Source organism: Callithrix jacchus, chromosome 18, assembly GCF_049354715.1.
Source record: "Callithrix jacchus isolate 240 chromosome 18, calJac240_pri, whole genome shotgun sequence".
Lineage (NCBI taxonomy): Eukaryota > Metazoa > Chordata > Mammalia > Primates > Cebidae > Callithrix > Callithrix jacchus.
This window is the reverse complement of record NC_133519.1, coordinates 42843639-42870203: the sequence shown is the minus strand read 5'-3', so window position 1 is coordinate 42870203 and position 26565 is coordinate 42843639. Positions and strand designations below refer to the sequence as shown.

The 26565-nt window shown below is 36.9% G+C and overlaps 1 protein-coding gene and 1 pseudogene across 19 annotated transcripts in view; one reads left to right on the top strand and one right to left on the bottom strand.

Moving 5' to 3' along the window:
* Positions 1-22431, top strand: part of EDEM3 (ER degradation enhancing alpha-mannosidase like protein 3) — a 66449-nt gene extending 44018 nt beyond the window's left edge. For 2 of the 19 annotated variants that reach the window (XM_078355121.1, XM_035279518.2), the window contains 8 exons: positions 1076-1241; positions 1500-1654; positions 2839-2935; positions 6026-6217; positions 7505-7670; positions 9195-9380; positions 10676-10723; positions 18468-22431. In XM_078355121.1, the coding sequence (XP_078211247.1) occupies positions 1076-1241; positions 1500-1654; positions 2839-2935; positions 6026-6217; positions 7505-7670; positions 9195-9380; positions 10676-10723; positions 18468-18877 (1420 nt within the window). In that variant the 3' untranslated portion in view covers positions 18878-22431. Of the gene's footprint in view, positions 1-1075; positions 1242-1499; positions 1655-2835; positions 2993-6025; positions 6218-7504; positions 7671-9194; positions 9381-10675; positions 10724-18467 lie in introns of all 19 variants that reach the window. The other 17 variants (XM_078355118.1, XM_035279511.2, XM_078355116.1 and 14 more) reach the window with 11 other exon arrangements.
* On the bottom strand, positions 3391-5019 carry LOC118149274 (ribosome production factor 2 homolog pseudogene; annotated as a pseudogene).
* Positions 22432-26565: the final 4134 nt, after the last annotated feature.

The window sequence follows — 26565 nt, the reverse complement described above, 5'->3', positions numbered from 1 at the left end:
ACCAAAGTTGTGAGTGTATTTTTATATTCTTTAAAGCAATATTCTTCGGTTGAAGAAGAATTAACTGAAGAATAAACTGAAGCTCGTAGTCATTATATAATGTCCTCATGGTGACAGAACTAATTAGCGGAAGATCTTTCTATTCCAACGCCCATGTTCCTTATCTCTGTGTTCTGCTGCCTCTCCAGTTCATTCTTGAATCATGCTGTTTAAACTTGTATTTAACTTAGTAAACATTTATTGAGTGCCTACTATGTGCCAGGAATTGTGCTTGGCCAGAGGTATGAAACTGTGCAACCTGTCCAGTAAACAAGAAGTTGTTTATTACTGCCAAAACCTAGGATGCTTTGGGGAAGAGTAAATTAAATTTGATGTTACTGTGACTCCATCTACCAGCTATGCTCTTTTCCTGACACTTTTAGTTTAACTTTTCTTAAATTGTTGTTTTTAAACAGTATAATGTTAAATCATGTAAAAAGACATATAGTTTACGTATAATGTTAAATCATGTGGAAAGACATATAGTTTACTCTCTTTGTTTCTCCACATCCCCTTAACAGGTAAATAAATATTTAGAATGTTATAATTGTAGCCCATGTGACTTTGTATTGTACTTTTTTCATGTAACTTTACCTTTAAAGCCTTCTTTTTAAATCACTTAAATAGCTACATAATAAATTCCATCAAATTTTTATGACTTTTTCCAGTTCTTTAGTTGAAGATTCTTATATGATTCTCACTAGTAAAATTCATCAGTTACCTCCCTGCTGTAAATTCTCTATAGAAGAAATGGAGAACTTTCCTTCATTGAAAGGCCTATGGAAAAATCTTGTCTGCATTATTGACGAGATTCAGTGTATTGGTGTGGGTAACAGTTCCTCCGATCTTTTTCATTAACATGGAATATACTTGGAGTCAAAGTTATTCTGCCCCTGGGAGATTGATACATTCTGTAGTTCTTTGAACATCTAAATTGGTATAGATAGGATTATTAACCTTGACTCTATGGCTTTTATATAGTTGGCATTTAAATTATTTTTATCTATTTATATTTATTTGTGACTTTATATTTTAGAATGGATTCTTTCTTCTTGGCTGAAATGTTTAAATATCTTTACCTGTTATTTGCTGATAAAGAAGACATTATTTTTGACATAGAAGATTACATCTTTACAACAGAAGCTCATCTGTTACCTCTTTGGCTATCTACTACAAATCAAAGCATCTCTAAGAAGAACATAGTGAGTTTTTAAGTTAAATATCTTATTCTTTTTTTTATTTCTATATGTTTTATTTTTCCAAGTGAAAAGTAATCCATGGCTAGAATATAATAAATATATGTATGATAAGAAACTAAATATATACATTTTCTTACTTTGTTTTCTTTTATTGCATCCTGTATATGCTTATATATTTCATTAACTGTTTCCTTTTAAAATTATGTTAAGTAAAATAATTATTTCTATTTATATAAACACATAAATGTTTTTATATTGTAGACCTCAGAGTATACAGAACTGGATGACAGTAACTTTGATTGGACTTGTCCAAATACTCAGATCCTCTTCCCTAATGACCCATTGTATGCTCAAAGTATTCGTGAACCCTTGAAAAATGTGGTGGATAAGAGCTGTCCTAGAGGCATCATCAGAGTGTAAGATGTATTATTTTATATTTGCTAATATCAAAGTTATTTCTTAATAAATGACAGAGAACTTAGGGATCATTAACAACAACCAAGAAGGCATTCATGTAGGCCAAAAATGTTGAGGTATGTAGCCTGTCACTGGTTAAAATAAAAATTATTAGTCAAGTTAGATAGTAAAGCTTGTTTTGCAGTAATGTCTTTTTTATTATGGAACCTGTCAATATATCTTTTGTTTTGGGAACTAAAGTAATAATAATAGGCAGCATGTAACAGTTTTTGATTTCTGTAACTCATTTTTCATGGAATAGTTTCATCAAATATTTTCTGACTGGTTATGGTAGCTCACGCCTGTAATCCCAGGACTTTGGGAGGCTGAGGTGGGTGGATCACCTCGGGGTCAGGAGTTTGAGACCAGCCTGGCAAACATGGTGAAACTCCGTCTCTACTAAAAATACAAAAAATTAGCTGGGCATGGTGGCAGGCACCTGTAACCCAGCTACTTGGGAAGCTGAGGCAGGAGAATCGCTTGAATCAGGACGTGGAGGTTGCAATGAGCTGAGATCATGCCATTGCACTCTAGCCTGGGCTACGAGAGCAAAACTCCAACTCAGAAAAAAAAAAAAAAAAAAAGATTTCCTTTTGTCTATAGTTTCTGTTTAGTGAAAATACAGGTATTTTGTTTGTTTTGATTTGATTTCTTGAGGGAGTACTTATTGCTTGTTAAAATTGTTGGGCTTAATGAGTTCATTTTCTGACGAATGGTTATATTTGAAAGGCCATTGCGAGGATTTTTTTAAAAATTGTTTTTAACATAAATGTTATTTTTCACTGATGTAAGTATTGATTTGATTTTAAAATATTGGGAGAAAAATCTGTGTTTTTAAAAGAAAACATCAATAGTAACAAATCCCCAAGCAAACTTGTTCTGTACCTTTAAATAGAGTTCTGTTGACTAATAGTACCTTATGTAAATAATATACATACTTTTATAACTAGAAAATATTATATCTGAAAGTTATACCACTTGTTAACCTAAATTATATGTAAGAAAATACTTGTTTCCAGTTATTCCAGTTTCACTAGTTCTAAAACTAGCAATTTTGCAAGTAACGTTATTTTTATTTGACATGTGTTTTTTGCCAATTCTAACTCATAGTTTTTTAAGCCTTGCCTGTAATTACTTTTAGCAGAGAGGAGAGTTTCAGGAGTGGAGCTAAACCCCCTCTGAGAGCCAGAGATTTCATGGCCACTAACCCTGAGCATTTAGAAATCCTGAAGAAGATGGGGGTGAGTTTGATTCACCTCAAAGATGGGAGAGTCCAGTTGGTGCAACACGCAATCCAAGTAAGACATTGCTGCACTAATCAGACCCGCCCCCGCCCTGCTTTCCCTCGTCGCATTAGCTTTAATAAGATACTGGCACTCAGCTTTTTAAACCCTTTAAATATGATGCTTAAAGTGAGAGAACGAGAATTTTAGGACTTGGAAGTATCTTGGAGAGTCATCCAATTCAACTCCTTTATACTATAAAGCAATTAAATAAATCAGAGATAGGTTGGGTAATTCGCTGAAGTTAATATAGTCAAATGTAGGACTCAACTCTAAGTTTTCTGTTTCTCAGTCCATTGGCTTTCCTCTATTTTATTTACAACATAACTTCAAAAGCTAATAATTAGTTTTAATATTCGTATCTCTGTTTTACATCATTTTAGTTTCCAAAGAGCTACTGAGTCTTTTTCTTTTTAAGTTCCATCAATTTTTAAAATTCTTTGTGACTTTTTCTCCTGGTCTTCTGTTATCCTTTCTGCAGGTCGCTTCTTCACCCCCTTCATTTTCCTGGTTTGTAGTTTGCTTAGGCCTTGCTTCTGCATATGAATCCTTCCATAAGTTGTACCAAAAGTATCATGGGAGATATTTTTCTTCTTTTTTGGCTTCAGAGCTTTTGGCATTTTCATAGATAATTTATAAAAGTCATCTGATGCCAGGTGTGTCCTCCTCAGAATCACATCTAATTAGGGTCCCATCTCTTCCACTGCAATCTGTGGTGTTCAGCAACCAGATTTCTTCAACAGCAGCTTATAGCTTCTAAAGTAAGTCTTCCCATTCAGTGAAGTGAAGTGCAGAATATACTCCAGTCCAGCCATGTGGGTATTTGATACTGTAGGGCCTCCGAAGAAATCAGTAGGAAGACTTTTTAGTCTTCTGTAATCTTCTGTTACATCAAAATCATCACCAGCAAATAATAGCATGGGTTGTGTTCCCTCAGGACATTTACTGTTCTATTAATGTCTTTTAGAGAGACAAAATTCTCAATGCCTAATTCAATCACACCCAGCACGTGGTAGTCATACATGTGACCAATGACTAGATTATTTGGCCACTTCTTGTTATGGGAGCCAAACTTGAATAAAGAACAGACTTATTTGAAAAGAATTCCAGTGACGTCTGATCCTGAAAAGGTCTTGTACTATTTTTCTTTTTATACAGTATAACGTGTGGTTTTTTCAGTGCATTTGCATCTTTAAGTACTTGTGTCACTGTTGCATTTGCATTTCCCCCTTCAATCTGCATGGCATTTTTAATATTTTCATCGAGTTTTGGTTCTCTCTTCTCAAGGAATCTCTTGGCTCTTTTCGTTTTGGGCTTTACAACTCGATCCAGAGCGAGGATTGCTGTTGCTACCTGCAACTCTTAGCTAGGTGAATACACGTGCACCTGGCCTGAGTCTTAAGTATTTCGTTCATCATAGGCATGTATTTGTCTGTGCCTAGGAAAGATAACATGTCTTTTTGAGAAATTGTTACTGATTTTTACTTTAAAAATTTTTATAACATGAAGTCTTTAAATTATTTACCTTATTAGTATATTGATTCTGAGAAAAGCACATAGTTTGCTGAGTAGTTATTAACCTAGAACCACATTCAGGTGTCCCTTAATCCACCCTCCCACAACTGCATCACAGCCTCAGGTTTTCATCTCATCCACATTCTTGCCACATTCTTCCTTCTAAGAGTGTTCCTCTTCCTTATGTTTGATTTGCCCTCACTCCCAATAGAGGGAGTGACGTCTCTTGTGACAGTGCTTTTACTTAGTTAGGCTGCCAATGGCATAGTTAACCACCAAGTGGCCTCTTAATCCTTCTGTGATTTAACTTTTCTGTAACTGTTGGCTGAACACTTCATAAAACATTTTCCCTTTTTGGCTTCCAGGATATGTCAGCAACAGAGTTCTTCTACGTCTATGTTTATTGCTTTGTAGCTCTCCTTGGCCCAACCACTCAATGTAAACAGTTTCCAAGAATCTGATGATAGTCTTTTCTCTATATACTCTTCTTTAGCAGTTTCACCTATTTCTATACGCTTAGTTATCATCTTTCTATATATGACTTCTTAGATATGTATATGAATCCTGATTCCTAACTTTAATATTAAATTCAGCTTTCAGCTATCTGTCATACATCTTATATCTCAATCTCAATCTGTCCAAACCTGAAGTATCTCTTTCTTCTTTACTCTCTTTCTGCCCTCACCTCAACCTGTGTTTCCTTCTTTGGTTCTCCCTGTCAGTAAAGCGTATCATCATTCTCTAAGTTATCAAAGCTAGAAATTTCAGGATAGGTTTTAACTTTTCTCTGTCTCCCAGTTCCTCTCTGTCCTTTCCCATCCTCTAACTCCTATCATGTCTTGTTGGTTTTTCCTGTAAAGTGTAAGAAATCATCTTCTTTTTTCTATCATAGTCAGTCACTCAACTTTCCCTTTGTTAAGACTCAATTCAAATGTCATTCTAAATCTTTCCCAGGAACACACAAGCAGAATCAGTTGTTCCCTGGTCTGTGCTCTTTTCCACTTTCCCGCTTGAGAAGTTTTATCATAGCTAATTTTACATGTCTTTCTCCTCCAGACACAAACTGCTTAAGGACTGTCTCTCCAGTGCCTAGGCAAGTGCTGAGATGGAATAAGTGCTTGACACATAAGTTTTGAATCAAATTGAATCTGGTTGTTCACTGTTTCAAGGAGGGAAAGTGTGGGTCAGGTATGAGGTTTATTTCTTCAGAGGGAAAGCCAGTGGGGAAAATAAGAAAAATGAGCATTTGAGCACTTGGTAGAAGTCCAGTTCTCAATCTGAATCAGAAGTGGTTTATAGAATAGTGAAAGTGACATTGGTTAAAAAAAAAAAAAAATACAGATAAGTTATTTTCAGAAGTATTATTTCTAAAAGTATTATTTTTGAGGACAAATAAGGTCATAAATACTTGGTGGTGATCTAAAGTGAAAGAAGTTTTAGAGTAGAATACTATAGTACAGTGTCTTTAGGAAGTCAAAAAATTGGTGGAAGTTTCCAGAAAGGAAGGATAAAATGAATCTGTTTTTTTCATAGGCTGCTAGTTCAATTGATGCCGAAGATGGCTTGAGGTTCATGCAGGAGATGATTGAATTGTCAAGTCAGCAACAAAAAGAACAGCAGCTGCCTCCACGAGCTGTACAAATTGTTTCCCACCCATTTTTTGGCAGGGTAGTATTGACTGCTGGACCAGCTCAATTTGGGTTGGATTTGTCTAAACATAAAGAGGTATGTATACTTAAAATACAGTTTTTGAAGCTGAATTTAAAATATTAAGTATTGCCTCATTTCTTACTCTCTTCTCTAATTTAGTAGTTTTAATGTACTTTAAAAACCAAAATAGTCAGTCTCCTGGATTTAAGTAAAGTAAAAGCATATCTTGAAAACTTTTAGTCATAATTTACATATTTAACATGCTTCTAGAATTTTAGCCAAAATGTTATTGAGGTTCTATCCACTTTCTTGTTCTGTTTTCTAATTTAGTACCTTTAATTGATCTAAAAACTTTAGACTTTCTAAAAGCCACTAGGGTCTGTCTTTGAACAAAAATCTAATCCAGGAGCTTAACGTAGAAAACAGCTAAAGGCACAGAAGCTTTGGAGAAAGCCTGGGCCTGAGGTTCCACTGGGCACACTTTGAAGATCACTAAGCGAGTCCATCCTCTATAATTATAATGTAGACAACAAAGACTAAACATAACTAAACAATTCACAAGTTCATCTAATTAATTGATTGCGGAGCTGGGACCAGGGCCCAATTACCATGACAATCTAAAGCCAATGTTCTTTTCCCTCTGTTACTCCTAATTTAGACTTTTTTCTCCTGTGTATTTTAAACCATATAGAAGCTATACAGATCATTCACCTGTCGATTGAGTGCCTACTATATAGTCTGTGCACTGCTTGCTATATCAGTTTACAAAACCAGTGAAGATCCATGCCCGTACGGAATTTACATTTTAGGAGAATGAAGGATATTAAAACATCTTTATATTAACGTCTTTAAAAAATCAGTTTCCTTGGTGGATTTAATTTTTCTGGGAAAAATAACTGCTTGGAGATCCATATAGACTAAGTGCATTTTTTTTTTCCTCTTTCAAAAACTTTTCTGGTTACCAGTGCACATTTCAAATTGGTTCCCAGCTATTATAAACATAGTGAATCTGCCTATAGATCCTAACTTTGCCACTTACTAACTTGTGTTAACATTGTGAGCAAATACATAACCTGAGTCTCAATTTCCCCATATGAGAAATGGAAATGTTATTTGTATTGTTTTGCTCAGGGTCACTATAAGTATCAGATTTTGTAGTTTATGTAAAAATGCTCACTAGAAACGTTGAATAGTGTGATACGCCAAATGTTGAAACAAAAATGTATGCTGAATATATATTAGATCTGTTATCATTAGAAAAGAATGGGTTATAGTTCTCTTAAAGCTCTAGATACTGAGGTCTAATGACTTGATTGCCATTTGAGAAGGCCGAAGTGTTTAAGTTAGTTTGATCTCTGACAGACAAGAGGATTTGTTGCCAGCAGTAAACCATACAATGGTTGTTCAGAGCTTACTAACCCTGAGGCAGTGATGGGAAAAATCGCACTGATACAAAGAGGACAGTGCATGTTTGCAGAAAAGGCACGCAACATCCAAAATGCCGGAGCCATTGGTGGCATCGTTATTGGTAAGAAATCCTCCATGTCATTGTATTGACTTAAGGGGAGATAATTTTTAGGATTTTTTTCTTTTATTTTTCTAAAATTTTATCGAAGAGTTTGTCATTTTTTTTTTTTTTTTTTTTTTTGCCTCACCTAGACAACGTAAAGGATAGGTAATTCAATGACTCTTAATTTCTAGATATTTAACATCTTTTTTAAAAGCCTGGATTTGAGTTTCTGAATATTAACGTCAGTAAAAATACTTGGGGTTAGGTGTGAGTGGTAAAAACGTTCAGTACCATGGATAAGAAAATGTGTGCATGAGATCCATCACCCCTAAAGGGTAAGAATTACACTGTGCCATCTCCAGTGTGGAGCCATTGAGAATTTCCATTACTCCACAAAGATGCAGACTTTGGAGGCAGACACATGAGAGTATAGTTCCTGGCTCTACCACAAAATTCCAGCATAACCTTGGCACAGCTTCAGTTTTTAAATCTGCTTATTTAGTACTAATTTTTGAGCTCTAGTGAAAGTGATAATAAATATTTTAGGTGATTGTAAGGTTTCAAGGTAATATATATAAAATTTCTTGGCAAAATAGCAGGCATAGGATAAGTACTACTATAATAGTATTTACAGTATCGTTAGCAGGTCGTTATCCCCTTGGATCTTTTTCCACTGAAATAACAAATTACCCTGCTAACTGAAACAGTCTTTCTGTGTGCCAGTTTCAGTTTCCCCAGGGAGACTCAGAGTCACGTAGCCATCTTTTGTCTCATCAGTTATTACTAAGAGGATGGGTCATACATTCTGCTCTTAGCAGGAACTGTGAGAGCGAGTGCCCTGAGACAGGACAGACAGTTTCTTCTGGGAGACTGGCATGCGAGTTGGAGGTGGCCACGATTGTTGTCTCCAGAAAAACAGCACGTTACTAGTACTAGTACTATTAGTAGTCATACTGCTATTATTTAGCCAGTGCAAAATAGCAATACTGATTAGTTCCGCTTATAGAGGAAAAAGCACTATAGTCAGAATTATTCTTTGTGTGCATTGTATAAAAAAGAACTATCCATATTTAGTTTGGTAAAACAGTGTAATCATGCCACTGGTGGAAATTTTAAACAATACAATTCATTCATACTTTTATCACTGTACTCCAACTCATTGAATTTTTTCATTTGTAGGCTTTTCCATAAGCATGTGAAATTTTTATAGTCATAATCGTAGAATTCTGGATTCTACTTTTTTAATGCATTATTATTCTGTGTGTCCTATCAAGTAGGTCATTATAATTTACTTATAATGGTGTACAGTTGTTTACAATTATAACTAGTAAAATTCTTTGGGCATAGAGCTTTTTGCTTCTTTTGTATTATTTCCTTTGGATACATTTCTATGAGAATTAGTGGGTCTAAAAGTTATGTTTGTTTTTATGATTCTTGATGCATAAAATTAATTCTGTCAGTGTAAAAATCAGTAGCAACTGGTAGATAGATCTTTTTAGTGGCCAGGTGTTTTGATGTTTGCTGTATTCATTTTCCGGCTAGATGACAATGAGGGGAGCAGCAGTGATACTGCCCCTCTGTTCCAGATGGCAGGTGATGGAAAGGATACGGATGACATCAAGATCCCCATGCTGTTCTTATTCAGCAAAGAAGGGAGTATCATACTGGATGCCATCCGGGAATATGAAGAGGTAGAAGTGCTCCTTTCTGATAAAGCAAAAGATCGAGGTAAGAGCAAAATACCATTTTTTTTAATGCAACTTAGTATTGATTTTGCTAGTTTGATAACAAGAATGAGTAACAAAATTTTTTTGGTTCACTGATAAAAGTAAAATTTTTAGAAGATTTCAAAATATATTTTTCTTTGGGAAATAAGAATAAAACATTTATTTTGTTTTCTGAATTAGGATGTTTTTAGAAATACATTTTTATGTGTAATTGGTAATTTTGTCATGAGTCTGTTCAGTTGATAAAAATACAAGAGAATACTTCTGGATGTTAAAGCCATTTTAACATTCAGGAATATTCCCCGTTTGATTTCATGGATACTACATCTTACGTGTCTTTTATAAGGAATAGGAAGACATATATAGAATGTTGTATACAATGTAGATAGTAGTTGGTCTCAACAGGCCACCTATCATCAAATGACCACTGTCTTGGGGAAGGCAATAGAAGTCTAGCAGCTTCTTCCCGATGAGATCTAAGTTTATCACATGGATGTTTATAAGAGTTACAAATGGCCGTTTCTGAAAAACAAGATAGCTTGCATTAATTTATGAGAGTAGGTAGTCCTCTCTAGACCAAAGTGTTTGTTAGTAATTTGAAATCTCTTTGAAACCCAAATTACTGTATAAATGCAAGGACTTACTAGCATTCTTACATAGTTTCACACCCAGGGATAGAAGAGAAATGAGGGAAGATGAGCCTTCAGACACAGGCTGTGATCTTGCTTGTGGTAGCAGTTTTTCCTGTCCGATGGAAAGACCTGTAGAGAGAGCTGAAGTCCTCCCATACCCTTAAGTACATGAAGCTGTATAATAGTACAGGGTTGTTATATCCCTGGGGTGTTTGATAGATATGTAGGAATCTGATTCAATTCAGTGAGACTTCCAAGTGGGACATTTTTCAAAAAAAAGTTCGGTGATGATCATGCTAACATAATCATAATAGCCTAATTTTGGCTTCTTGTATTGCTTTATTCTTCTTTGAGATTTTTTTGAAATGTCAATTATTTAAGAGCATTTATGTGAAGTAAGAAAGAGCAATGGAGTGAGTGAGTAGGATGTTTGTATATGTCAGTGAATACATGGAAACAGAACAGAATACACAGGTTTTCTAATCTTAAATCCTCTCTGTAACTGATTTGTTTTTTTCCTGGGCTCTTTTCCAAACTCAGATCTTTTTGCCTACTACATATATGCATTTAGGTACATCTAACATAGGCCAATTATTATTTCATGTAACTCTTTAATGCATTTGCTTTTTTCCCCCCTTATTTTGTGCTACCACTGGAATTTCAGCAGCAATATTAAAAGGTAAAATGATTCCAAGCTACATTATTAATAGTAGTAAGTATCTTGCATTAATAAGCCTTAAATTATATAGGTATATATGTATGTGTGTATACATTTATACATTTATTTTGTTTCAGTGGATACTGATATCTGTTGTAATCTAATTAGATTATTTTCATGTCTAGTCAGCTGTCACATAATAGATTTTAATTGATTCTGTCATAACAAATTCTAATAATTATACATCCCATACAGCAGATGAATTCTATGTCTATGTCCATGTGAGAGTCACTCTAACAAAGGCATTATTGGTTTGGTATTATTACTTTGATCACTTTTTATTAAACATAAGGTAAAATATTTAAGGTCTTGACTTGTTTTAAAAACTCATGTGTGTGTGGGGTACATGGGTTAGGACTACAGGCTTATGGTAAAGCATGTGCTTCCTATACCAGAGAAAAGGCGTGAGACATGATTAATTTTACTAGAAAAAAAAAAACCTTGGTGAATATTATCCCCTTAAGGACCTTACATTAAAAGGACATTATTTAAAAGATATTTTTTGAAAAGCTTTGGTAGTCTATAAATGTATTGAACTGTGATGTTATAGAGTGATCTTTTGATAGAAGTACTGAAAAGCTCCCTTTTTGTGTAATAGCCCTTTAGAGAACTATACAGCTGTATTAATTAGCAGCAAGATACAGCATAAATGTTATTAATGTAATGGAAATCAGTGATAATAGTTTTATAAAATCAACAAATTTATTCACTAGAATAGTATCCTAAGAAGCTACATAGTCTGTAGTGGTTATCATTTGTCCTGTACCATTACCACATAATGTTTCTCCCCTGCATCAGAATCAACCTATATACTGGTTAAAAGTGTTGGCTTCTGATTCCTGCTCCAAATGTTGAATCAGACTTTCTGAGTGTCGGGAATCGGAATCTGAAACTTTGGACAAACATCCTAGGTGACTGTGTTGTAGCTGCTTCCTCAGCTACACTTTGAGAAATACCGAACAAGATTCAGGAAGCACCCCTTTTCTGTCTCCCAACTATGTATCTGGCCGTACTGTACCAACACAGGTACTAGTTAATGGGTTATATAAGTACACTAAATAATAACATCCTTAAAATCTGAACAATAAAATGTTCTCCAGATTGCCTTTTCTAGAAATGTCATTCCACAAATAGGTATTTTTCCCTGTGAAGTCACACAGTGCTGATTTAGCAGTCCTTTTATAGATTAATACAGAAAATAGAAGCCCTAAAAAGCCTTCACTCCTGATTTACTCTGATAAATCCATGCCGTTAGTATAGACATATCTGAAACTGTTCTGCTAGCTGAAATGTTCTGGTTATCTTACTACACATTCTTCTTTAGAAGCTGAAAAGCATTAGCATTTTTATCAAGCGGCGTTGCTTCCTTAGGTCAAACCTGTGACACTTCTGAAAGTTAAGCTATCCACAGTCTATTGTTGAACAGAATTTTCCCTATCACATCTCTCAGCGTTTCATTTTTCCAGAATTTCAGTTCATAAAGGTACTTAATTATTCCAACCTTGTGCCTACAAACAAAAGGCGATGTGTTGTTACCTTTAGGTCTAAATTGAAGTAGTTTACAATTAAATTTCCTTTTTTTCAATAGTATTTCTCACAGGGAAGAAACATCAGCATTTTAAAGTTCCAATACATTGTCATGCTTGCAGCTTACAGTGTCAGCCTGTAGTACCTTAAGGGCTCTAGACAGATGTTTTCAGTCTACTCTATTCGTGTCTATCTGGTAAAGAGACAGAGAAAATGGAAGAAAGAAAAAGAAAGTTCCATTCTTTGCCCTGCTCTGATTTAAGTCAGGCAGGGCCACTTTTCCTGATTATCTCCCACTGAACTTGATTGGGGTGAAAGTTCTACAGCTGAACTGTAGACCTTAAGTTGCTGTTGGAAAGGATTTGATCCCAAGGAGAAAAATCTAGTACATATGCAGATAAACTCTACCTGGAGAGAAACATTTGAAACATTCTTCTTAGCAGAGTTGATACTTAACCTTCCCTTCTCCATCCAAGGCATGTTTTCTCATGCATTTTCACATTTGCACCATCTCTTCCCTTTTTCTGGCAGTTCCCAATCAATCCCTGTCCCCTTCCTCATGGCCCTTTTCCTCTTTGAGAACATTTAGACATCTTAGATATCAAATGCCAACAACTTCTTTAGGCAGTGTTCTGTTCTTTTCCTAGGTAAAATTTAAGGTTTTTGTTTTGTTTTGTTTTGAGACATAATCTTGCTCTGTTGCCCAGGATGGAGTACACTGGCATGATCTTGGCTCAACTGCAACCCCGGGTTCAAGCAATTCTAATACCTCAGTCTCCTGAGTAGCTGGATTACAGGCGTGCGCTACCATGCTCGGCTAATTTTTGTATCTTTAGTAGAGACGGGGTTTCACCATGTTGGTCAGGGCTGGTCTTGAACTCCTGACCGCATGATCCACCTGCCTTGGCCTCCTGAAGTGCTGGGATTACAGGCATGAGTCATTGCACCTGCCAAAGGTATCTTTTTAATATAGTTCTACTAGGATACTTATATAGTTCTTTGCCTGCTTCTCATCTCTATATTCCTTGCTTTCAGTAAACATTTAATATACAGATGAATGAATGAATGGTTGTACAACAGATATACAGATGAATGAATGAATGGTTGTACAACATCCAATCTCTAAGTCTTTGCCAAGGTTCACTTCCCGTTTTATTATTAAAACATACTGATTTTCTTTTCTCTGTATTTTGAGATTTTCTCCATTGTTTTTTCTTGTGTTTCTGATGTACCATTCCCGAATTTAATATTGTGGTCGTTATGCTCTTAGGTCTTTGATGGCACATACTGATGAAAACAGGCACCTTAGGATCAAGATTTGTAGCGGTGTAGCAGATTTTAACTCTTCTTTTTGTAGTTCTCTGACATTTTTAGTAGTTCTATAGTTTCTTCTGTAGGTATCTTCAAAGTTTTCTCTCTCTCTCTCTCATTTCTTAATATAGGTAGTGTTCAGTATCTTGCTTTTTACAATTAAAGCTATATTAAAGACATTCCTTCAGGCTAGTAGGATAGCATAATTTATTATTTTGAAAGCCACATTACATTTTGTATGGTGACTGTACCATACTTTACTTAACCATGTCACTATTAGGCATCCAAATTGTTTCCAGGTTTTTGGTTTTGCCACTGTATACAGTGGACTAGGTAACATTCTTGTACATGTCTTCTTACATGTGCATACTTTTACTTTTCTAGAATTTTGAGGTTTACTGAAATGGAATGGTGGCGGAAAGGATATGCATCTTTTAGCTTTAATAGATATTGCAAGTTGCATTCCAAAAAAGATTGTAGCAATTCACATCCCTTCCAGCAAGATATGAGAGTATATGTTTCTTCCTAATTTTAGTCAGCGTATTTCCCTTTACAGGTAAATTTTTTGTTTTTTCTCTTTTTGGATTGCCTAGTCATATGTTTAGCCTTCTTTAAATAAGATAGTGTGTCTTTTCTAGGTATTTTCTAGGATCTCTCTATTTTGTGTGTGCATTTCTTTTCCTGTATTTATATACATACACATAAAGAAATAGAAGTTCTATGAATTATCTGGAAAAGACACACACACATAGAGACAGAGAGGTTACACACACACACACACACACACTATTTTCCCAACGTGTCATCTTTTCACTTTGTTTATGTAACTTTTATATTGTTTTTATGTAATCAGAAATAAATAATTTCTTTAAGACCCCTGGGTCTCCCTTCTCACTTCAGAAGATCACTCCATCCTATTTTTACATAATATTTTCCTAAATTATTCTGGTATTTTTAAACCATTGTTTACATATTGATCTCTAAATCATATGGAACTTTATAAGTCTTTCTTTCCAGTTGAGTTGTCAGCTACTGAATACCATTTATGAAGCAAACCCTGAGTCTCCTGCAGCTAAACTGTCCTCTTTGCTATGTAACAAATATTCTTGCAGAGTTGGATCTGCTTCTGCACTTGCCCTTCTGTTCTACTAATCTGTCTGTTTTTGTGCCAATAATGCAACAATATGCTTTTTCAGTAAATTTTATTATCTGATAGGGCTAGTCCCCCCCTCACTGATTCTTCTTAGAATTTTGTGACCTTTCTTTGACATATGCTGTTCTATAGAAATTTTAATTGTATCTGGTTCTAAAATGGAAACAAGAAGTACAAATGAGATTCATTTCGAAATTATATATATAATTGCATACTTTACATATAAATTAGGAAAATGTTAAATATTAAGACTTTTCATTTAAGAATATACCTGTAAATTTAATCAAATCTTATTTTAGGTTCTCATGATTTTATAGTATACAGGTCTTATACCTTTTATAATAAATCTAATTCTGTGTTTTGTAGCTTTTATTTTTATTACAAAAAGGTTTAATGATTATATTTTTAGCTAGTTATTGCTACTACAAAGGAGTTACTGATATTTGCAGTCTCCTTACCAAATTCATTTATCAATTTTAATAATATTTTTTATTAGAGTTGCTTTGAGAGTATTTGATCACAATTTGAAAATACAAATAATTCCATCTTTTTCTATATTTACATTGATTATTCTACTTTCTTGCCCAGTTGCATTAGCTAGATTTCCAAAATAATGTTGTATATGTAACCCTAGGAGAATGTTTCATCACAAGCACAATCTTCATTACCAGGTAACCCTACACCTTTTCCTCTTCTTCTTCTAATCTCGAATAATAGAATCTAGAAAGAAACTTGGAGATTTTTTTTCCCGAGGCAGAGTCTTGCTCTGTCACCCAGACTGGAATGCAGTGGCATGATCTCAGCTCACTGCACTCTCTGCCTCCGGATTCAAGCGATTTTCCTTCCTCAGCCTCCCGAGTAGCTGGGATTACAGGCATGTGCCTCAGCCTCTCAAAGTGCTGGGATTACAGGTGTGAACCACTGAGGCTGGCCGGAGGTTTTTCTTTTTGTTCTCTCTTGACTTTAGGGAACCTGGGATAAATAAACCATCAGTAGCCAGCTACCTTCGTCTTTCTTTGGTTCCATCATTGCTTTCCCTGATTGCCTAATTAAATTGTACCTTTTTCACAGCTTAGAAGACAGAGATTGTCTGGAATTCCTCAATCCACCTCTCAACTCCCTCCGCCCCCCACAAAAAAACCCCTAGGATGTAAACTTTGAGAGTCAAGTAATCCCACCTAATCAGGGTGAATATATATGTGTGGTATGGGCAGAAAGGGAGAATCCCTTTCTTCTCCATCATAAAGGGTTACAGCTGACAACTCTGTTGTCAGAGAAAGCATAATGATTACGTGTACATGTGTGCACAGGAGCCATACAAAATATGAAAGGGGACAGGTGGTTGAAGCTTACCCTCTTCTTTCGGGAGAGGAATATGAGGGAATGAATAGGCCCAATGCCCAATGATTAGTAAATGATTCTCTTTGCATATTGTCCAGAGAAAGCCCCAGTTAATCTCTTGGAGCTGTCCCCAGAAGAAAAGTCTGTTTGGGTGTGCTGAGGACCCCAGTCTACTATTCTCTGATGGCTTTTTTTTTTTTTGAGATGGAGTTTCTCTAGTTACCCAGGCTGGAGTGCAATGGCAGGATTTTGGCTCACCGCAACCTCCACCCCCTGGGTTCAGGCAATTCTCCTGCCTCAGCCTCCTGAGTAGCTGGGATTACAGGCACGCGCCACCATGGCCAGCTAATTTTTTTGTATTTTTAGTAGAGACGGGGTTTCACCATGTTGACCAGGATGGTCTGGATCTCTTGACCTCATGATCCACCCGCCTCGGCCTCCCAAAGTGCTGGGATTGTTTTTTTGAGACAGAGTTTCACTCTGTCAGTCAGGCTGGAGTACAGGGGTGTAATCTTGTCTCACTGCAACCTCTGCCTCCTGGGGTCAAGCAATTCTCCTGCCTCAGCCTCCCAAGTAGCTGGGATTACAGGCATCCGCCACCATGCATGGCTAATTTTTTGTATTATTAACAAAGACAGGATTTCACCATGTTGGCCAGGCTTGTCTTGAACTCCGGACTTCAGGTGATCCACCCGCCTCAGCCTCCCAAAGTGCTGGGATTACAGGCATGAACCACTGCGCTTGGCCTCAGATGGCTCAGTTTTTTTTTATGCTTGATGAGAGTCCTAGGGAGGGATTCTTGAGACAACTGCATTTCTTTTGGAAAGAAGCTTCCTTTGATAAGAAAATTCTAGAGAGAGTCCACCTGATTGCTTCCAGAAAGAGGATCATAGAGACAGGGAGGCAGGGGAGGCAGGGGAGTCGGGAAGGTGAGAGACAGATTTTGGTTCTGAGGCTTATTTCTGAGGCCTTTCAGTTTTCCAAGCATTCATCATGCTAAAGCACCATATTTTGGGGAATCGTTTTCTCTGTCCCAACAGTGCCCACCCATACCTTCCTGCAGGTCTACATTTCCTTTGGTTTTTCTGTTTTTTACATAAATCATCTGCCCTCCCTTCTTTGACTGTTATCTCTACTTGTATTTTAAATCTCAGCTCAAGTGTCACTTTCTGAAGGAACCTCTCAAATCGCTTTACAGCTGTCCCTCTGTATCTGTGGGTTCTGCCCCCGTGGATTCAACCAGCTGTGGATAGGAAATATTCAAGAAGGAAAAATCTGTATGTTGAACATACACGGACTTCTTTTTTTTGTCATTAGTCTCCAAACAGTGCAGTACACCAATGATTTGCCTAAAATTTGCGTTGCATTAGGTATTATAAGTAATCTGGAGATGATTTAAAGTATATGGGAGGATGTGTGTCAGTTACATGCAAATACTGTGTCATTTTACATAAGGGATTTGAGCATCCAACATCCTTATCTTTCTTTCATAACATGTCACAGTTGAGTTTTCTATATATTTTCTGTGATTATTTGCATAATAAATATCTTTTCCCTCATTGGACTGTAAGACCCATAAGGGCAGGTATAGCATTTGGTATTGCTCCTCATTTTATTCCTAGCACTGTGCACAACGATCCCTTGGAAGACACTTGGCCAGCTGCATCACAGAGGCAGAGACTGAACGGGATGTAGCATTTGGGCATCGGTGCTGTTTTAAGCACTTTCTTATAGGAACCCCAAATAAAATGCCTCTATTGGTTTCATTGTATATTCGTTATAAGAGGTTTAACCCACCCTTCAGCCTTCCAGTGGATTTTAGAATGACTATATCTTATAATTCATGTGCCTACAATAATAGAATTTTATACATAATCTCAGTTCTTGTGAAAATATTTTTGATCAATCACTCATTCAAAAAAATCTGTGTTATCTGCATGTTTATGGCTTTCTGAGTAGGAATTTCACTTTTCAAAGCAATGTTTTAAAATATAGCAATGATGTATGCTGTTTAAAATGGATTCTATTTGATATGTTCTCATGTATAAGCTTAAGGTATCTAACAAATTTTAGCCACACCTTGCAAATCTCTATATATTTTAGTATTATTATTGGTTAGTGTACTTCTCAGCTTACTAATGTCCACTGAAGTCAGTCTTAGCTACTGTCATTCCTTCCAGTTTGGAAAAATGTTTATTTTCTAATCCTGACACATTTTGCACAGTGAATGTATAGGAAAATGTGAGTGCATAAAGGCAGTCTTCATTTCATTGCTGATGTTCACATTCTGCATTAACATGATTCTCTTTAACTTGTTAGTTCATCTTCTTGCACAAACCAATATGCTTTGGAAAGTACGTTTTTTTTTTAGAGAAGTAGCATGGGGTTTGTTTCTTTCTCATGCAGATCCTGAAATGGAAAATGAAGAACAATCATCCCCTGAAAATGATTCTCAGAATCAGAGTGATGAACAAGTTTCATCAAGTTCTCAGGAGGTTGATTTGGTTGATCAAGAGTCTTCTGAGGAAAGTTCTCTAAACTCTCACCCAGAATCATTATCTCCAGCAGATACAGACAATGTTGCAAGCATTTCCCCTTCTGAACAGACTTCTGATCCCACAGAAAACCACGAGACTACAAATCTTAATGGCGAATGTACAGATTTAGATAACCAGCTTCAAGAACAATCAGAAACTGAGGAAGATTCCAATCCTAATGTTAGCTGGGGTAAAAAGGTCCAGCCTATAGACTCCATATTAGCAGACTGGAATGAAGATATAGAAGCATTTGAAATGATGGAGAAGGATGAGCTATGACTTGCTAGACAATCTGTTGGTAGGTATTTAAAAAGAGAAGGTAAATGTGTGTGGTTAATAGACACCCTAATACTAAGCAGGCTCTCTAATGGGAGGCTTTAAGTATGGTGAGAACAACCACGTTCTGACTGGCGTAGTTATAGGAATCTGCAGCATGCTGTGTTAGAAATGACCTTGTTTAAAACTGTCCCATCAAAAATGGAAATCCACAATTCCCCTTCAAGTGCAGCACTGCACCGCCCTGCAACACCTCAGGCCAGGCAGAGGTTACTGAGCATTCCTGGGAACAAGATTCCCTTGTCTGTGGAGAGACAAGAAACAAAATTTAGTTAATAGTGGAGTGGGGAATAGGAGTTTGGACAGTCTTCTAATTCAAGGAACCTCGCCTTTCTTGGTTTTGGGGTTAGAGGCTCTTTGGGAAGATGTATACGATGTATTGTGGCATTCTGATTATGCTGCCTTCACGAGTACACTCTTTAAGTGACCTAAGTCACTTAATGAAGCAAATGCATTTATGGTGAAAACAGTCTTTGCTCATCGCTTTCACTTGTTTCATTTAGTGACAAATGATTGAGATGACTTGATTTTTTTGTTTCCTCTTAACAATGTCCTTTTTATTTAAACCAAAGGTGAAGCCAGTGTACTTTCTCAGTGAGTTCTCTGCATAAAGGCTAATCAGTGGGACCAGGTAAAAAGGTCATATAATATATTGTGGAGATTGCTTACTTGAGAGTTCTGAAAAACAGAGCAAGGGAGAAACTATATGTTGCAATAAGAACCTCCCATTGGGCCTTCCATAGGGAAAGCCATGACTACTCTGAAATGGAACCTAGCATCATATGCTTGTAAGGTAGTTTGTAAACCTTTTCCAGTTCATTTCTCAAAGAGGTGGTTACCTCTAGCCATCAGCCTTACTCCATCCCGTTTGGTATGCAATTTGAGCCACAAGGCTCGTATTGCCAACAGCTATATATATTTTGTTCCATTTTTCTGTCTTACAGAGCCATGATAAAACTGTGGTTAGTGTTTTAAAATTCCTGGAGTGACTACTGTTTTTCTCCTTTGAAACTTAGGTTTCTGAAGTTGCACCTAAGGAGTCTGTCACGTTTTCTGTTGAATCATGGTTTTTGTTTTTGTTTTTAACAGATATTCCTTCTGATATGGACTTGAAAATTAGTCTATAGTGACCTATGTTTAAAAAAAAAAGTACAGTAGCAAGTACATATAGCCATATAGCTTAATGAGAATCCCCCACCCCCTTCTTTTTGTTTTTGTAGTCTGGTGCTGGCCACATTTGAGTTTTACAAACGTTTAAATTTTGTTGTTGACATCTGTAGACAGCCCTGTGGTTGAAATCATGGCTTTATTCATTTTATTTATTTTTTTAAACTAGCCTGAATCAGTTCTAAAGGAATATTTGAGAGACGTAATTTTTTTCTCTTTTCCATGACATTACACAGTAACCTTTCCCTAAAACACAGTTTGAGATACTGATGAGCTATAAGTGGAGCTGTTAAAAACAGCAGTGCTGTATTGTAGTTATGTATATTCGTGTACAGTATGTCTTAGATACCAGGTAAACAGATTCTTTTCTGAGAGGATAAATACCTGCATTCAGATATTCCAGCTAAACATAATTGAGTCAGGGAGTAGTAAATGTAATGGAGAATTCACTTTGGGGAGGGGGAAAAAGAATAGTATACAAGACCCTTATTGGCTCTTAATTATACCTGAAACCAAAATGGATAATTTTAGTCTCTCTGCATGTGAGATTTGGTGTCACAAGATAGAACTATAATATATATAGTATATGGAAGGATAGACATAGTGCTTTGTTCATTTTAATTGCAAAGCTGCCAAAATAGCTGGAGCTTAATTACTTGACTTGCCTTGATTTATAGGACTGGGGCTTGGAGAAAATGAACAGATGTTCCTCTAAGACATTGATTACAGAAGCCTTATATACATGGATTTGATTTTGTATTTGTAGCTGAAAGCCATTGTTGTCTAAATCTAACTTTTCTAAGTTATCAAAACAACATCATTTCTTTTCCAACAAGGAGAATTGTATGGCATGAAGGATTGTGTGACACGCTTGGAAAAGCCAGCTTACTGCCACTTTCTTCCTTTGGCCATTAGAGGGAGCTGTTGCCTTTCATTGACGTTTAGAAGCAAATTGTTCACTTGTTAAGAAAAGTAAATCCTTAAAAAAAAAAAAGAAAGAAAAGGAAAGGAAAAAATGTAACCAATTTTTCTTAATACCCCGAAGGAATGATACTCAATTTTTCCCTAATTAAGAAAAGAGGACATAATGTTCAGTTTAAAAACACCAATGTTGTAATTGATTCTGCATCCATTTACTTACTTGACATACTGCCACAGAGTCGTTCTTGAGTTCATTAAAAATTCCAAAGGCATTAGTTTTTTTTTTTTTATGTTTTGTTTTTTAGTTAACCTTTTATAGACATTTTAGTAACTTGCTAAAGATTCAGGGGATTCTGTGAAACCCCGAATTTAGAAACATCTGGTCTACCTCAGTTAAATATTGACTGCTTAGAAATAGAGCTGAAGTGATGACCACAGCCATAAAATTGTCTGACTAAGAAAGATTTATATAATGTTTACAAATCTGGAATCAAGTAAGGATTTTAGCTGAAAGTTAACAGTAGAGCAAGTATTTAATTCAGGTATTTTCAAGTTTTAAAATTTGTTTACCTACTAAAAATAAAATAGCTAGAGTTTTTTTCTGCATATAAAAGTCCATCGAAATGAGATACCCTTATTTGCAGTACTTTTCCCATCAAGTTTTAAGTGTAAAAGAATTGTAATTTACTAGATAGGTTTGGTATGGGATATTTTGTTGGGTAGGTTTTCTTTTCTTAAATTGTAATAGGCTTCCAGAAAGCGGAGAATTATTTCAGAGCAATTACATTTTGCCATTATACTTCTCCCTTCTTCTTTTCGGTGTCAGTAAAATGAAAAATTGTACACTCTCTGATGTTAGCTTCACTAATATAATTACTCTCTCAAGACGTTTTAGAAAGTTACCATCACACAGCCTTTTTATAGTAAAGCCAGCATTTGTTCTCTCACCAAACCCCATGCCAAATTCATCATGAAGAAAGCTCAGCATAAGTAATTCAAATACTGCTTATAATTTTAGAGGGGGGTAGAATTTAGTAAATATTCCAGCCGGTCGTTTTATGCACAAGGCTTCAGTCAGAACATAGGGAAAAAAAAAAAACATTCTGTGAATGAAATATTGTATGTTCAGATTTTATAAAAGACATTTTTAAAAGCCCAATTTACAGCCGTATATTTTCTTATGATGTAATTTATGAAAAAGATGTCTGTACTAACAGGTGCTGTAACACTACTGTTGTTGGATTTTATCGTTTGGTGATAAATGTATACAATATTTCTAAGGGAAACTATGTACTGTGATGTAAAAGTCTGGGCAACATGTACATAATCCTGTATATAATTGTGTATTTGATTATAATTACTGATTGTAAAGATTTAATAAATATGTAAATATTCTGGTTTAGTTTTAATTTGAATTTTTATAATTACTGTGCATATCTTTATACTTTTATGTCTTAATGTTTACTGCTCTGTTTTCCCTTTTTTTTTTTAATCTTTTATCCTCAGGGGAGTTAATTCTGGGGGACATCTTGGCTGTAAAAACCCAGGCTTGTGGGCTAAAGTAAGGATTTTGGACCTTGTTCTAAGGGTAACATAAGAAATCAATGAAGGTTTTAAACAAGTCAATAGCATGCAGAAAGGTAACGGTGAGTAACTCTAGAATTGGATACGAAGCGTGATCCAGTGCTTAATCACTCTACACACACACACACACACACACACACACAATGATATTGACTCATTTATTCAACAAAGACGATGTGCACGCATGCCTTCTGTATGCCAGACACTATTATAGGACCTGGGGTGGTTGTAGTGGACAAATGCACAAAATGTAGTAAAGAAGATAGAAAAGAAAGTGGCAAATAAAAAGGACACTGAGATTATGAAGAAAAAATTACAGTGCAGGGCTAGAGAGTGATGGAAATCATAGAGTGAGGGTCTAGTTAAATAGCCAAAATACTAACAGTGGTGACCTTGGGTTGTAGGCAATTGCTATTTCCTTATTTGTATATGTCTGTATTTTCATAAGTTTCCAAAGTAAGCATTAAGATTTTAAAAATAAGTAGTTTAGGTCAGTGAAAGAATGGAAGAGAAAATAAAAAATATACACCAGAGTGGAGTGTGGTGGTGCACACCTATAATCCCATCTCCTCAGGAGGCTGAGGTTGGGAGGATCGCTTGAGCCCAGAACTTTGAGACCAGCCTGGGCAGCATAGAAGACCCTGTCTCCAAAACAAAAACCGAATTCACCCCAGAATCCTCCCATCTTGTGTTTCCGACAATTCCACCAGTCCCATATGTACTGCACACCTACCACGGACATAAGCAGCATTTGGCTGGGGTTCAAAACCTTGAGGGGAGATGAGGTTAACCAAGAAAACTGTATGGAATAGGGAGAAGAGAAGATTTAAAATAGAGCCCTCCCTGAGATTCCTAGAATCTGAGGACAGCAGAGGAGGAAGGACTCTGTAGAAGGGAATGAAAAAGAGCAGTTGGAGAGGTGGGAGGAAAAGGCTGGAGCAGTGTGTAAAAACCAAGAGCATTTCAAGGAGGAGTGGCAAATAGCCTGAAATCCCTAAAAAGTAGTCTCTTGGTTTTAGCAACTTTTTCTGAAGTCCCCTCCCCCATCAAGTAGCCACAGGAGGCACTGGGGACCTGGTGCAGGCAGACTGTTGCTATGGAAGAATGTGTGGCTCCATCTTTCAATATTTGAGAAAAAACAGAAACCCAGGTGGAATCTTATTTTAAAACATTGTTCAAGTTAAACAAAAGAAATGTGACAGCAAAGGTCTCCAGTTTGCAGCCTCCAAGCTGTCAGATCCTTACCTCTACATATGTATGTACAAAGAAGACCACATTTGTTTTTAGAGGATCATTCACCTATTTCCAGTTCCACATTCGGCATATGCACCAAAGACCTCTTTCAACTGTTGAAATTTTCTTATGTCTTAATGGCCCTGGTGATGATTAAGTGGCTTTTTAAAAGTAGATTATTCATCTAATCAAGTAGGTCAATGAAAAGTAGACATCCATTCCATCCATTCACCTTCCTACAATTATTCTTTTAAAAAAATTTTTTTTGAGAGAGGGTCTCACTATGTTGCCCAGGCTGGAGTGCAGTGGCTATTCACAGGTGATAACATCATGCACTGCAGCATTGAACTCCTGGCCTTCAGTCCTCCCACATCAGCCTCCCAAGTAACTGGGATTACAGGCGTGTGCCTCCATACCTGGCTTCACCTTTCTGTATTTTCTAATGTCCACCTTTGAGACCATCTTTAACCTGAGGCAATGAAAGTTTCTCTCTTGAATCCAGTTCAGGTCTTGCTTCCATCAACTGGTCTGGCCAGACTGCTGACTCACCTTCACCCCACCTTCTTCCTTTTCCGGTTCCTGAGCCCCATCCGAGCAGCATACTCCCCTAGGGTAATCTATAAGCTTCTGCTCAGCTGGCTCCTACAAGTGGTTCCTTCAAGTTTCAGTACCTCAAAGAGAACTGGTCCAGGCCAGCCCGCTAAGCTATATGAACACTGGTATCCTCCTTGCAGCCCTAATAATAAAAAACCAACACTTGTTTTTTTTTTTAGACAGTTTTACCGTGTCACCCAGGCTGGAGTGCAGTGGCGTGATCTTGGCTCACTGCAACCTTTGTCCCCTGGGTTCAAGCAGTTCTCCTGCCTCAGCCATCCTAGTAGTTGGGATTATAGGCATGCAACACCACGCCCAGCTAATTTTTGTATCTTTAGTAAAGATGGGATTTCACTATGTTGGTCAGGCTGGTCTCGAACTCCTGAACTCAGGTGATCTGCCAGCCTCAGCCTCCCAAAGTGCTGGGATTACAGTGTGAGCCATCACACCCAGTCAGAACCACCACTTTTTGAACCCTCACTAGGTATTAACATATACTGAGCACTCTATATATGTGATTCCTTGTCCATATGGCAACCTTGCAAGGTATATATAATTTCATTTAAGTGGCTTGCCCAAAGCCACAGAGCAAGTTAGATGGGCCTGGGATTTGAATCTATGCACAATTACCTGTTTGAACCAAGTGTGAGTAACATGGCTGCCGTGAAGGCCGACTCAGATCCTTACAGACAACATTCACCTCCCAACCAGCCAGCTACCAAGAGGATCTGAGAGTTGAAGGTACTTAGCACTTCCCAGGGCGGGTGGGAATAGGAGAATGGACTGCTTACAGCTTCAGGCCTCATGGTCTCTTGAGTCAGAGGATATTAATGAGACTTCAGAATGGTAGATAGGAGAGAGGTCTCCTTGTTTCCAAGGCAACTACCAATTTTTCTGAACCTTGGCTCCAGCATTTCATCATCATCTGTCAGAACGGCCCCACTTACGAAACATACAAACCACGTGTCTTACCAGCTTATCACTGGCCTGGGAGACGCTTGAGAAAAAGGAAAAGTTTGGCCTCGTCTCTGTCTCAGCTTTGTCCGTGCCTGGCTCTTGAAAGGCACTCACTAAGCTCTTGTGGAGTGAACTGAATGAAACACCTGGTTCGGAATGAGTGAGTGTCTTCTGTCACTTCCCCAAATCACATTTATCCTGAAAGGGCTACGATTTGCGATCACTGAGAAATGTCAAAGAAACGATTGCCAGCTTTGAAGACAGTTGAATCAAGGTAGTCCTAAACATCGTTTTTAGTTGGAAATAAACACTGAAGAGAGCACAACTCATGTCAGAGTCTCAGAATTTTAGAGCCAGAAGATTTTTAAAGTTGTCACGCCATTGATTCTCCTCATTGGACAGAAAAGAAGACAGACGCCAGAGGTGGGAAGTGACTTGACCGAGGTCACACATCCCCAGAATGGATTGTGACCTTAGGCAGCATGAAGGTTCTGGCACAGCTCATCCTCAGGCCTTACAGCCTGAGTCCCTCCATGCTGTGTGAGTTAACATTCAGCCAGAGGGATAATTACTAACTTCAGAACTTCGGAGCTACCCCTGAGATGTCTTGGCAAGACTCTAGGGCTCCACTGAGCACAGTGTAAAAACTACTGAATTAGATGATGGATTGTTCCTCATTTAAACTTTTAGCATATTCAAGCAAAAAGGTCTTTTAATTCCCTGAAAACTGGCTATTGTCATTAGCAGCATTGATTCTCTCCTTTCCTGACGAATAAGCTCATTAATGGAAGAATACATCCTGTACTTTCTTTTGTGGTGTTATTCATCTATCTGAATCAAGACAAGTGTGGGCAGAGCTCGAAATGCTGAGACCCAGACACAGATCTTTTGCTAGGGGGTCCCTCTTGTGGGTCTCGAAGTCAAGGGTTCCCAGGCTTTGTGGTGCTGGCAAAAATGGTCCTCTTTAGACTGTAATTACTGGATCTGCATCTCTAAATTTGAAATTCTGAGTAAGAAATACAGGAAAGAATGATAACCTTTTATCTCTGTATAGGTAGGGCAATAATGGAAAATTCTTGGCTAATCAAGTGAGAGGCATCTCATTTTAAGCCAGTGCTTTCTAAACCTCTGTGAGACAGAGCACAGTGGCTCATACCTATAATCCCAGCACTTTG